The sequence below is a fragment of the Podarcis vaucheri genome (genome assembly GCF_965113315.1).
Source record: "Podarcis vaucheri genome assembly, chromosome: 8".
NCBI classification, from domain to species: domain Eukaryota; kingdom Metazoa; phylum Chordata; class Lepidosauria; order Squamata; family Lacertidae; genus Podarcis; species Podarcis vaucheri.
The window spans coordinates 45,694,337-45,708,097 of NC_138766.1; the positions used below are offsets into that span (position 1 = coordinate 45,694,337).

A 13,761-nucleotide genomic window follows, 5' to 3' on the forward strand; every position below is an offset into this window, starting at 1 on the left:
TCTTACACATCTATTTTATATTGAATGAGGCTGAACTACAGACTTCCTATTGTAAATACCAAATACTCTGCAATTTCCATTGTATGTAGGAGGACGATCTGATACTGGCTGTTAAAAGAGCAGCAAAACTGGAATCTCATTATGCAGTCAAAAACTTTTTGCATCCTGTCACTCTCACTGGATATTCAAATAATAGATGACTGCAAGCAGTGCTTGTGTATTTTACAGATCTGTTCCACTTGCAGCAAAACAACCCAATCATATGCATGCTTACCCTTTAAGAAGATCCAGAGTGTTCAGCTAGGCTACTCCCTAGGAAGTGGGATTACGGGGATAAAGCCACAGTCTTTATCCCTGGTTCCCATTACCAAGGGTAGAGTAAAGCGACATTCTCATTCATGCAGATGCCATGACTGCTGTTATGGAAAGCAGAGCAGAGGCCATGCTGCCACCAGCAGTGGGCCCTAAAACAGGGCACCTAAGGATCCGCTGAATCTGATATCGGGCCAACTCCTGGAGATAGGAACACTTCTGGCTTCTCTGCTATGCCTGTGAAAAATACTGATTGAACCATCTTTCCGCCTTCCACTCTGGCCAGTGTGAGCAGCAGGGTTTTGGCTGCAATGGTGGCTCTGGAACGGTCACTACCTTCCCTGGTCTTCTCAATGATATCAGGGCCACACTGGGGTACAAAGTTACAAAAGCTCCACCGCTTTGCTCTGTCCCATTGCTCCCCTGTCAGAGTTAGGATTGCTCTGTAAGTAATTCTTCAAAGGGGCCATAAAGGACACATTTCCTTTAGAAAACCTTGAAGTCAACTCAGAGTACTAGATGTTGCTGCAAAAATATTCCAGCAGAGTACCAAAATACTGCATTTTCCTGCAAGGTTATAAAGGTGCTCTTGGCAGCATTAGTAACCGCAATGCATTATCATCTCACAGAGCTTGTATTATACTTGCATTGAAATTTTAGAGTTCATCTAAAGTGACTTTCCCCCCTCTTGTTTATATGCATTTAGGGTTAACACACAGCGTTCTCTGTTAACAGGCTCTAAAAGTTAAGAGACTCCTGGGACTCATGCCCTTTAAGTTAGTTGCTATAGATGGTTTTATAAAAAGAGTGGTTTGAAAATGTAGGCTCAATGTGAAACTGGACTATTTATTTTATTATTATGTTTTAAATGTGTGTGTGCATGCACATACATGTAATTGCATGGGTGTGCATGCACACACAGAGAATGTGACTATATTTGCACTGCTGTAAGGAAAACTGCTAGTCATTTAAAGTTATACGGGATATATATGTCAGTACAGTTTGGTTACAGTACCTTTATAAGCCTGCACAGCGGAGGCAATGAAATCCTAATACACCACATTCAAGCAGCCATTTTGTGTTTGTTGCTCAAAAGGGAGTGAATCCCTTGGGCTATTTTTAAAGCTTCATTTTCAACCAAAAAGCAAGTTTTAAGCAAAGGCAGATCATCAATGTGGTTCCATCAAAGAAAAGCAAACTTTTAAAGCTTAACAAACTATTGACTTGGGCTTCATGGCACCTGAGGGAGAAATACAATGTCCTGAATTTTGTCCGATGGGTTTGTGACAAGCATTATTCCACAGCAGACTAGTTTCTATCATGTCATTCCAAACCATGGATGTGGTGTCTTTATATCCTGCTTGTGAACTGCTTTAAAACAAGTATTGCCAGTTATATAATGATGTATTGTACACTCTGGAGGTACATCAATATCCTCTCATGTAACAATAACATCAGTGAAATTCTGTTTGGGGTTCTACAGAGAATACAAGTAAACTATCCAGAATTTTTCAATCTTAAAAAACAGTTAAGCCTCAGTCTTTCACATGAGTTTGAAAACAGTGTGTTATTATCAAAATAGACAGCTATTTTTTAATCCCCAAGATGTCCTGCCACAAGATATTGAGTTGCTGTACCAAAGAAAAAGAACAGAAACTTGAATCTTCAGATACTGTTTTTTATGTATGTCACTGTGTTATTATTTTACTTGCTGGTGTTTTATTGTGAAATTGTTTCAAGATACTTTATGGGAAATGATTCATAAATTGAAATAAACAAATATCTTATATTCAAAACTATTTTTAAATGATATACAAATATATGCAAGTAGATGGTGGTGAAAGTCTTGTTATGCAATGCAGGTGGATAATGGAACTGCCAGGGAAACAAGTAAAGAAATAACAGCCTAGATGCCTGTGCAATAGAAATATGTTTTCTCCCTCCTCAGAATGAGGGCAATGAAAGGGCTTCATTCGCTATCAATGATCTTATGATGTAACCAGACTAGACTTACTATGTTGCCCTGTTTTGTCACCCTGTTCACTACATGATCTTTGAGTAGCTAGTATAATTCTGTGAACAAGTACTGACAGGTTTAAAAAAAATGGCACAAAAAGCCAGCAAACTCAGGGTACAATGGCTGCGGAAAACCCCGAACACAGATACCCAAAGACCCCTCAATAATTCTAGTGGTACTATTGAAATCCCCCACCCCCAATCGGAATCCCCCACCCTCATATTTAAAACTCTTAATTACCTCTTTTGTGGAGCAGCACCGATGAGTTAGCATTCTACCATTCATCCATTTTTTTGTTCCAGACTTCATTCAGATTGCTGTGTATATAAACACTATGCCAGCTTTCACTTTGTGTTTTTTTTTTGTCCCTTACAGGTCACTGATGTCCACGAGCACAAATTTTAATTAAACTTCTGTGCAAAATTCATTAATTAAATTACCGTATTTTTCCATCTATAAGATGCCCCCATGTGTAAGACACCCCCTATTTTGGGGGACTCAGACTTAAGAAAATGGGGGGGAGATGGCCCAGAGTATGAGACGCCCCCTAATTTTTGACATTTTTAAGGGGAAAACCCTAGTCTTGTACACGGAAAAATATGGTATGTGTCTGCCTGTAGCTTAAACCAGATGACAGGTGGAGAAGAATGTGGGGGGAGAGATTACCCACAAAACAGCATGATGAAATTCAGAACATAAGCATGTATTCCCCCCCCCCCCATTTATATACTGCCTATCTGCCAAGGTACCAAAGGTACCTATCACTGGTTTTTATGGAGCCTCCTCTGCCCACCCCCAAAATAACAACTTTCAGTGGTTATTCTCAAATAGCCTAAACTGTGGTAACATTCTTTCCCCCCTGAATTTGTCTTCCCAAATACATCTTCGTCTGTTTTGATATTTTTATGAAACCCTAAATGAGTCAGTGCCCTTCTTTAAATGAGATTGCTTTTGCCTGGATTTATGGCAAATTAATGTACGCTGAGTCAATATATCACATTAACTGGATATAGAATCATTTCTTCCCTGGATAAGTCCTTGATGAGAATGTCAACTCTGCAGTGGATTCCCTGTTTTCTCAATTCTGTCACAACTGTCAACCCGCTTGGGAATGTAAGAAGGGGGGAAAATATCTGTATGATCTTGAATACCTAGCATTTGTATTAATGTATTTTCAATGAAGCTAGATGGATACCTGTTAAAAGTCTCTTGCCAAATTTGTTCAAGTTAAGGAGACCGAAAAAGAGACTAAAGCTTACAGGTTTTTAAAAAAACCATCCTGAAACACCTCATCAGTGCCTTCAAATTATTATTTATGCTGTTATTTTTTTGCCTGGTAACAGCATTTGTGAAGAATACACATAATATGAAAAATCAAGACCATGGATAAATTGTGGATGTTGGTCTCTCACTTTGCAGTCTGATTCTATCTGTCCTCCAATGCTTATTGAACAGTGAGAGAATAACCCCTGAGTCGTCTACAAGTCAGTGAAAGTACAGAGTTCTTTATTCACCCTGCACTAGGCCAGTGATCACCAATGTGATGCTCACAGGTGCACATGTATCCTCAGAGGCCTTCCGTGGAACCCAGAGGGTCTCTCCCCAAGGGAAATTAGGCTTGAAAAAAACATTATATTGTAACTAACAGTATAGACTATGGTGTGTGCTTGGCTGTGCTGTATATGTGCGGTGTCCAGCTTCTCCAGATTGCAAACGTGTCCCCCAATGTTGGCAAACCCTGTTCTATGCTTTGGAGAGGGATTCCCGCCACTTCTGTGTCTCCCCCAAAGCCATGCAAAGTGAGAAACTGACACCTCGCTCAAGTCTTTCACATGTAACAGAGGCTCAATGGCCAGCACAAATAATGGCTGACTACAAAGGTACCGCAAGCACCACTATCCTTTACCAGAAGTGACAGAGACACATCCCCATTTAGATTACCTAGAATTTGTCTAAAATAAAGAGATTTATGCAGAATAATAATAATTTCGCACACACTGGTTTCTATTAGAAATGCTATTATCCCTGATACAAGGGTCTACTTTGTCTCCCAAGATGATTAGGATCTATTTAGCTTTTATTGGCATGCTAATGGAACTCTACTGTACTTCTCTTTTTTATATCCAAACCAGGTGGAACTGTGATTAATCTGAACAAGTGCTCGCAGACATACTCAGTGAACCAACACTTTAGAAAGTAGAGTTTAACGCTATTGAGCATTTGGTGATTGTGGGATAATCCTCTTTCTTGCAGTTAAGATTCTGTTATTACTGCTTGTCATTACTCTAAAGGGGTTGTATCAGAAGGCTCTTCAATCCAGTGGGGGCTTCTATGAACAAGGAGATTTTCACTGAATCACCCTTGCCTCTGCATCCTCTTGCACCCCCTAATCTAAATCAAAGGATTGGGGAACCCATTGGGAGCTCTGAAAAGGCCTGCAGGAGAAGGACAGTTTATTAGAATTGCTGCTATGAACAGAGAGATCGGATAGAACCCAATATTTTACTACCCAGTAAGTTCAACATATTTATGTCTAGGATTTGCAGGTTACAGCTATTTATTGTTATTTGTGTCTAGAGGTATACTTTGGATTCTGCCAAAACATTATGCAGAGAGAGAGTTATTTCCTGTTTAGGAATCCTATCAGTAAGTTACATTTGCTTCTAAGTTCTCCTAATAGAATTAGTTATAACACCAGTAGTGACACTGATGCAATTATGCACTATAATTCAATTAATTTATTTTGCATCAAAAATGTATTTTCTGCTTCATATAAACATTATTTTGGATGAGAAGCTTATGTTTGCAGGAGCATTTATCCATATACACCACCCCTCTTGTGGTGGCCCATTATCTGGTCACAAACAGCAATTATGTAAAAATGGCAGAAGCAATTCTAAGTATGTTACATTCTTCAAGCGCATCTACAAATTCAATTATTTATAACTGCTCACATAAGTAGGGAAGTCGAAGCAAAAGAATATAAACATTACTACCTGTAAAATAAGTGCTAAAAGAGGGGAAGGCTGATTAGGACAGAATATTTCAAATAAGGCTGATAAGTCAACATGAAATTAATATACTTCCTACTTTAGAGACATTTTTCTGCAAATTAAATGGCTACAGGATAAGACATCAGTAAATTACATTAAATTATTCTAGGTCAGCGAGCTTCAGGCGTGCAGAATTTTCACAGTTTCCAATTCTGTGTTAAGAATGGAAGTGTCTTCCTAATACCCCAATTAGCTGTCCTTTTTATTAGCGCATTTTAGCTACACATTTTCCATTCTGAAATTATCCTGATTGTAAGAAAGTTTTATTCTTTTAATGTACATATAATTTTGAGCAAATCATTTTGAAGCACATCAGAACTTTTATAAAGGTTGATTTAAAAAACACTGCAGCACTTATAAATGTCAAAATAAAGAACAATGGAACTAATCTGTTTTATCACTCTGCAGAAATCAGTATAAAAACATTAACAAGCCTCACTTACTTTCAATATATTATTCTATTCTAAAGTTAAGAAAAGGCTAGCATACTAATATTACAATATATTTAAAATAGTAATTAATAAATGAATTTATAACTTCCTCTCTCTCTCTCTCTCTGGGGGGGGGGTTGTAGGGGGGACTGGTACTTTTGGGTTGGTATTTAAGAAATGGAATAATCTACTGGGAGTTTTCTTATGAAAGTTTCATGGAAATGAACAGGAGTAGCACAAGACACAGGTGGCGCTGTGGTTTAAACCACAGAGCCTAGGGCTTGCCGATCAGAAAGTTGGTGGTTCAAATCCCCACGACAGGGTGAGCTCCCATTGCTTGGTCCCTGCTCCTGCCAAGCTAGCAGTTCGAAAGCACGTCAAAGTGCAAAGTATATAAATAGGCACTGCTCTGGCGGGAAGGTAAACGGCATTTCCGTGCGCTGCTCTGGTTCACCAGAAGCAGCTTAGTCATGCTGGCCGCATGACCTGGAAGCTGTACGTTGGCTCCCTCGGCCAGTAAAGTGAGATGAGCGCCGCAACCCCAGAGTCGTCCACGGCCGGACCTAACGGTCAAGGGTCCCTTTACCTTTTTTAGCACAAGAGTATGGAATGCCACTCCCAAATTATTCCCAGTTCTGTTTCCTCCATGGCTGAGTTTCTCAAACTTAGGTCTCCAGCTCTTATCGGACTACAACTCCCATCATCCCTAGCTACCAGGATTCGTGCTCAAGGGTGATGGGAACTGTAGTCCAAAAACAGTTGGAGACCCAAGTTTGGGAAACCTTGCTCAATGGGAAATGCTGAAAAGCATCTGCCAGTCACCATCGACAATACTGGTCTGACAAGATACAAGCAGAAAACACTAAACAATGCCTGAAACCATATTCTCTTCCACCTCAAACAGCTAATACAGTCAGTTTCAGGGATAGGCCATACTAGAATCTTCCTCAAAGGTAAAACTGTAGCTGCGATCCAGCATACCTGCTATGTAGGTATGTGCATACAGTAAAGCTTCTACAATTTCTGAAGTATAATTCTGAATACCTGGATGAGTTTATAAAGCAACATCCGGTGCACCAGTGCTTGCCTGCTACTCAGATAAAAGAGGAAAAGGTTTGGCCATATGCACCTACTTGTCAGTGAGCTTTTCTAGACAGCCTCAGCTCCTTTCTAAGCCAATCTGTGTTTGGACCCACATTCACACAAAGTCTGTGACAGGCAGGGATCAGGGAGAATGCAAACAACGCTTGGCTGGCAATAGATTTGCATGGGCAAGGGAGATTGCCTAAGACCTGCAGTTGCTACAACAAGACCTGTACATGTCTTCTAGAAACTCAGCATATTTCACAATCAGAGATGGAAGTCCTTGGCTACTTTTGTGGGAATAAGTCCCACTGAACACAGCGGGACTTACTTTTGAGCAAATATGCATAGCATAGATCTGAAAATGTTCATAGCTGTATATATCTGAATTTGAATATTTCAGCAAGAACATGCAAGTTATGGAAGTATAATTTGAAATGGAAACTTATTCATTTAGCCTGCAACATGCTTCCCTTCCCAATACACTTTTTCATACCACAGCATAAAGCATTTTCATGAACAATATGTAAACAGCTCCCTGAGAATTTTACAGCTACTTTTGGAGAACATTCTCTTTATTTTCTTTGCATTGTAATTATAGGTACATTTATTTATCAGTGCTAGAATGTTCTAACTTACTTGAATCTCATTGTGCCTGGCCAAAAAAGAAAGAAAGAAAAAAGCATTTCAGGGAACTATTAAAATTAAAAAAACGCAACTTCTTTCAGTGCTTTGAGTCTCAAAGTGGTCTGCTCTTCCCCAAGGGAACAAGCTTGTAGCATACAATTATCACCACAATTTAAAAGGCACAATGATTCATCTCTTAAAGGACTACCCATTCTGTCAATTCTATGGTGCATATTTGAGAAAGCATAGCTTCACCGCTAAGTAGTTTCACTGATTTATTATTAGCAACCTATGCAACTTTTTAACCATTTGAAAAGTATATTCTTATACATGTTTACTCAGGAACAAGTCCTATTGTGTTGAATGAGGTTTAAACCCATACAACACATAGGGCTGCACCCTAAGGCTACACTCCTATACCCACTTACCAATGGGGAATAAGCCCCACTGAATTCAATTGTACTTCTGAGTCAGCATGCTTACTCTGTAAAACACTCTTAAGCATAGGTGGAGTTATGTGAGACAACAGAGCGAAGACTAGGGTATCTCCTGAGCATTCTCCCTCTGCTCTTTGACAATAGAGAAGAAATTTTGGAGCAGGAATCTAAGCGAGACCATACAAATAGTTTTTGTGGTCATACGCATCTAAGCATACTCAAGTTTTTTTAACAGAAAGTAAACAATAGCTCAGTTGGTAGAGCATGAGACTCATAATTTCAGGGTTATGGGGTTGAGCCCCCAGATATGAAATAATAACTTACTATCTTTCATTCTCAAAAAGGAATTGAAACTAAGAGGGAAGAACAGTAAGTTTTACAATCTTTAGTGTGCTGCTTATCTATTAGGTGTGCTATAATACCAAGTTTTATGTAATGCTAACAATTCTACTTCTCTCACCCAGGATGATTTTACTAGAACTCTCATTTGTATCTTTTTATAGGTAGAAAGGCTAACACCAATGATTTACAATGGAAGAGTCTATGGGTTAGACCTATGCTGTTAGCTGAACATAGGTTCAGTTAAAATCAATGGAACAGATTAGGCATAACTTAATTCATCCCAATGATTTTAGTGTGACCTAAATCTAACTAAGTTTGGATCCAGCCCAAGGCCTTTCCATATTTATCACTTATAGCTGATGTTTGATTCAGTGTTTTTAAGAATTTGTACCTAAGTGTCTGCACCTTTGGTAACATGTCATGTCACTGTAATTAGAGGGTGAGTGTAGTTTTCCCTTTCTTCATGCTAATGGTGAGTTCTGATTAAATTTAGACAACTTCCATGGCTGTAGTCACACCCCTTGTGTACCCTCATGCTCCTCCGGTTAGTAGATGTTGGAATTATGATTATGTACAAGGAGAGAGCCCTTTCACAGCTTTACAAAAAACAATTAATGCCTATTATTTGCTGTTATTTCATTCCATGGAGAGACACTTAACAAATCCATCTGCACGATATTGAGGCCCAAAGTTGTAAGGAATGAACAAATAGAAAATAAAACACAACCTAGCAGTTTAGCTCTTTAACTTGTAATTGATTTAAGTATTAAACACATACTTAACTCTAACTGAAATCAATGGGAATTACAAGTGCTTATCTTTAGCGTGATCATGCTTGCCATAGGTAACTTTCAGGATTACTAACTGCTAGTACTAATTTGGCTTCAAAGCAAAAGTCATCCAGGATTTTAAAAAACATGATAGAAATGCACTGGGAACTAGAATTGCAGCTATATAAAGGTTTACTCACCAGCACATTTTGTTCTTGTTTTAAGAGCTGGTCCAGGAGATCCAGTCCCTCCTTCACCTGGTCTAGTGAGTAACACACTAATTTCATATTCTGTGTCAGGATCCAGGTGTCCAATTTTATAGCTTGTGGAATCCACTGGTTGTATATCATACCAGCTTCCACTTGAAGTGCGATATTCTACTTCTCTCACAATAATAGGTCCATCTCCATTGATAGAATTAGCATTCAACTGTATCCATAAATATGTCGCTCCAACTGATGACAGTTGAGGTGGTGCAATGGGAACAGGTGGCTCTGAAATAACATAAATCACAACTGTGTATTAAAAAACAACCACCCCTCATCAAGTAAATAAAATTAACAACACATATAAATGTTCTCATTGCCATTATTTATTGATTCAGTTTATATCGTATCCTTCCCCACAAATTAGCCCAGGATGGCAAACTTTTATATAGTTATAGCTTTTGAATTATGGTGCTGGAGGAGACTCTTGAGAGTCCCATGGACTGCCGGAAGATCAAACCTATCCATTCTTAAGAAAATCAGCCCTGAGTGCTCACTGGAAGGACAGATCCTGAAGCTGAGGCGCCAATACTTTGGCCACCTCATGAGAAGAGAAGACTCCCTGGAAAAGACCCTGATGTTGGGAAAGATGGAGGGCACAAGGAGAAGGGGATGACAGAGGACGAGATGGTTGGACAGTGTTCTCGAAGCTACCAGCATGAGTTTGACCAAGCTGCGGGAGGCAGTGGAAGACAGGAGTGCCTGGCGTGCTCTGGTCCATGGGGTCACGAAGAGTCGGACACGACTAAACAACAAAACTTCCCTCTAAAAACAAATATCCATATTTATTTAATTTTCAGGATGCATGATAAGGTTTTACTCAGGAAACAACTGCAGTTGGCTCCATACTGTATCTAGAGGTGTTTATTACTACATTTCTATCCGACATTTTCTCTAAGGAGCTCAAGGTAGCAAACACCACCTCTTCCTCTCCAGGAGGTAGATTAGTCTGGCATCAAGTGGAGCCCAGGGTGGAATACGAAGCCTAGTCTCCTAGGTCCCGGTCAAACACACTGACTACTACACCACATTGACTATACAAGCAGGTGCATGACATTTTCCTGAAAGTTACTTCACTGGGCTTTGACTTTATGCAATCCTATTTGTTTTAATGCGATTTGGGAGTGAGAGGCTGTTTCTCATCATCATTTCCCCTTTTGTTTGGGGTGTAATAATCTAGGGGAGTGGTCTCCTGAATCTCTAGTCATTTCCTGACCTGGAGCCCAGTGAATTTGACCAGTATCTCTACATACTCATGTGCTAATAGTTCACTTAATATAGTGGCCAAACTATTAGTATAAAAATTTAAAACAATAGGAGATATTACATGATATCATGTTACGTTGGCTTGGTCAGATGTGTTATACCCTAAAAATATTTGAAAACAGAGGCCCTAGTCGACTAGTCAGAAGCTATAACCAGTACTATTTCCCATACGTGCCTAAGCCTAGAAATATTGTTAAATGATGGCACTTAGACATTAAATGTCATGGTGAAAATGACACAGAAAATGTACAGCTACAAGAGGAGACATTACATATCCCTGCATTAATGAGCTATTGTCACTGACTCCGATGAGATAAAAATGACAAGTCTGGCAGCAATTCAAAATGCCTACAAAAGTTCTTATTAATTATTCTTGCTCAGTATAGATTGCTGCATTAAGAAAACATCTTTGAATCACTAAATAATGTTTTATTATACTACCAGTGACAATAAATGCCGCTATAAGTAGCTCAACCATTCCAAAACTTAACAATTCACATACCGGTAACTGCAAAGACACAGTTACACCATTGTTCATAAGCTACATCTTTATGCAGAATCTGTGCAATTTAGAAAGCTGTGGCTTAACTAAAAATGATTTAACTTCATTTTAAATCATTAGTCTGTTTCTTCAACCAAAACATGAAATGGAACTTTGATAGAACATCCTGAGGCATTTATGTAGCCATGCTGAAACAACAGTTAATTACGTTCAAATTTCAAGTGCTGGTAAGGACTGTTGAACTGCCATTTGAAATTCAAGCTCAGGATTGAGGCTACAGAGGTTACACTAATTCATTTTTGGTGTTACAAGTATTAGAAACAGACTTTATTTTAATGGTTTTTCAGCCCTAAGGGTATTTTCTGATCCCCTGCGCTCAAAAGAGATATATTGTTCCAACAACCTACATTCAATTTCTTGTTCTGTTCTAGAACTGGTCTAGTTTAAAGCTGGACTTCAATAATATTCAGGGAATCATTCCTGAAGCAGTCTTGCCAGCATATTGTTGTGAAATGGAGACAATGATAAATGAATCATCAGTGACTTACAACTGGTTTGGACTAGAAGACATGAAAGTGTTACCACTGAAATGTACTGTGTTTGAAGTGATGGCTTTGGTTGTGAGCCTGTGGTTGACGTTTCCCATAGAAGCTACCACTTAATGTTGCAGATCAAGCAATGAATATGCATGCCTGAACTTAATTCTTAGGTTGTATAACAGCAGCTACTCAGAAATAGCTATAATGTGAAGACTACTTGAAATCATAAGGTGAGCTATTCACACGTGCTAGTTCACCAAACAGTTCTATCTCTGACAAGTGGTTTGTCTCCATTTCACAACAATATGCTGGCAAGACTGCTTCAGGAATGATTCCCTGAATAGAGAATGTGCCAAAAGGTCTCCACATAACAGATAGAGATCACAAGAAGCAGCCCTAACCTTACTTTCAAATAAGGGGGGGGGGGGCAAAAAACAAAGAAAACTAAGAGTAGGACAACCTGCAACAGGAACAGCAGCAATTGGGAGCTTTTTCACTTCTTCCATTACAACTTTGTGTTCCCATGTATACAGATTAGTATAGAAGCAAGAGGACAGTCTGACCAGCGGCGGAGCAAGCTGATCGGGCACCTGGGGTGGTGCGCGTGCCCTATGGCCAGGGGCGGCGCCAGCTGCCTGTGGGGTGGGGCAAGCCGGGGCAGGACGCTATGTGGGGCCTCTGAGGAGTCTGCCTGCCTCCTCCCACTCAGCTGCCCTTCAGCTGAGGGAGAGGCGGTGGGTGGACCGTTTGGGGCAGCGCAGAGCCTGCAGGTGTCCAAACTACCGCATCACTCCCAAGAGAGATGTGTGGCTCGGGCATGCTGCAGGCCCCATGGTGAGTGCCACCTGCCATTTTGTCATCCCTCCTCAGTGGTGACACTCGGGGCGGACTACCCCCTCCGCACCCCCTTCCTCCGCCCCTGAGTCTGACACTATCCAGAGCTGCTAGCTCGACACCTAATAGCAAGGACATCACATATGTGCATTACCCTACGCTATAAGAACGGGAACAGAGACTGGGCCCAGCCACCAGCTAGATTAAAGTCTTAAGTAGTTTGCTTTCCCCCACCTTTTTCCTAGAATCCCTGTCATCCACTGATGTTTTGAATTTACAAAGGTTGCTTTGTAATGATTTTTTAAAGGCAGGCATATTCCTCATTAGTACACAGGGAACATTTTCATCAAGGACTATGGGAAGTCAGACATAACAAGTGTTTAGAACATGCTCACTGAAACACATCTGTATGTCAATGCAGTTTTTGAGGTGCCCAAAACTACTGAAAAGAGAATGCATAATAGTTTATCCTCATTGTGTATTTTGAAGAAAGTCAAGATATCAGCAACTGCCACGGATGAAAGTGTTGTGACCATAATAAAAGCAACAAATAGATTTGTACAATTCAAAAGGTCTATAAAGAATTGCTGGCAGGTCGGGAGAGAGACAAGAGTGGAAGAGTAATAGTTAGCTCCCCACCCAGCCTACACTTCCAGAGAAAGGCTGTCTAAACACACAGACAACGGCACTGATGAACAGTAAATGTGCAGAAATCCAAGAGTTGGGTCAGAACGCACAAGTTCATTTCCCATCCAAAAATGCATTTCTTCTCCATTCCACATTATAACAATTATGGCTAAGAAGTCTATCATATTATGTGCCTGTTATTATGAGAGAGGATATGCCATAGTCTTCCACTCACAATAAATTGTTTGTTGAACCGCATAAAACTGTAAATCAAGAAATGTGCATGCTTGAAGCTTTGTACGCATAAACACAGTCACTAAAAAGGACAAAGACAATACAAAGACTACAGTTTTAAGCATTCAACTTCAAAACGGTTTATACTGCAATGATACGTGTGTGTGTGTGTGTGTGTGTGTGTGTGTGTTTAAAAGAATGTTTTTATTAAAGATTTTATTTGGTTACGAAACTACATACACTGTCTCTATTTTCAGATCATAAAGACCTTTCTACGGATCAGTTATATTCGATGTGAGACATTGATATTGTCTACAGTATATTTTCTTAAATCTTGCCACAGTTTTCCAAATGATTTTGCCCTCACATTTAAGACCAATCGCCGTTACACTCACCCTTGGCACATTCAGTGCTATTCAAG

The 13,761-nt window shown here is 39.8% G+C and overlaps 1 protein-coding gene across 4 annotated transcripts in view; it reads right to left on the reverse strand.

Annotated features, from left to right (window-relative positions):
• Positions 1 to 13,761, reverse strand: part of PTPRM (protein tyrosine phosphatase receptor type M) — a 415,073-nt gene that overhangs the window by 218,082 nt on the left and 183,230 nt on the right. For all 4 annotated transcript variants that reach the window (XM_082235318.1, XM_082235320.1, XM_082235319.1 and 1 more), the window contains exon 7: positions 9,273 to 9,566. In XM_082235318.1, coding sequence (XP_082091444.1) covers positions 9,273 to 9,566 — 294 coding nt within the window. The remainder of the gene's footprint in view (positions 1 to 9,272; positions 9,567 to 13,761) is intronic.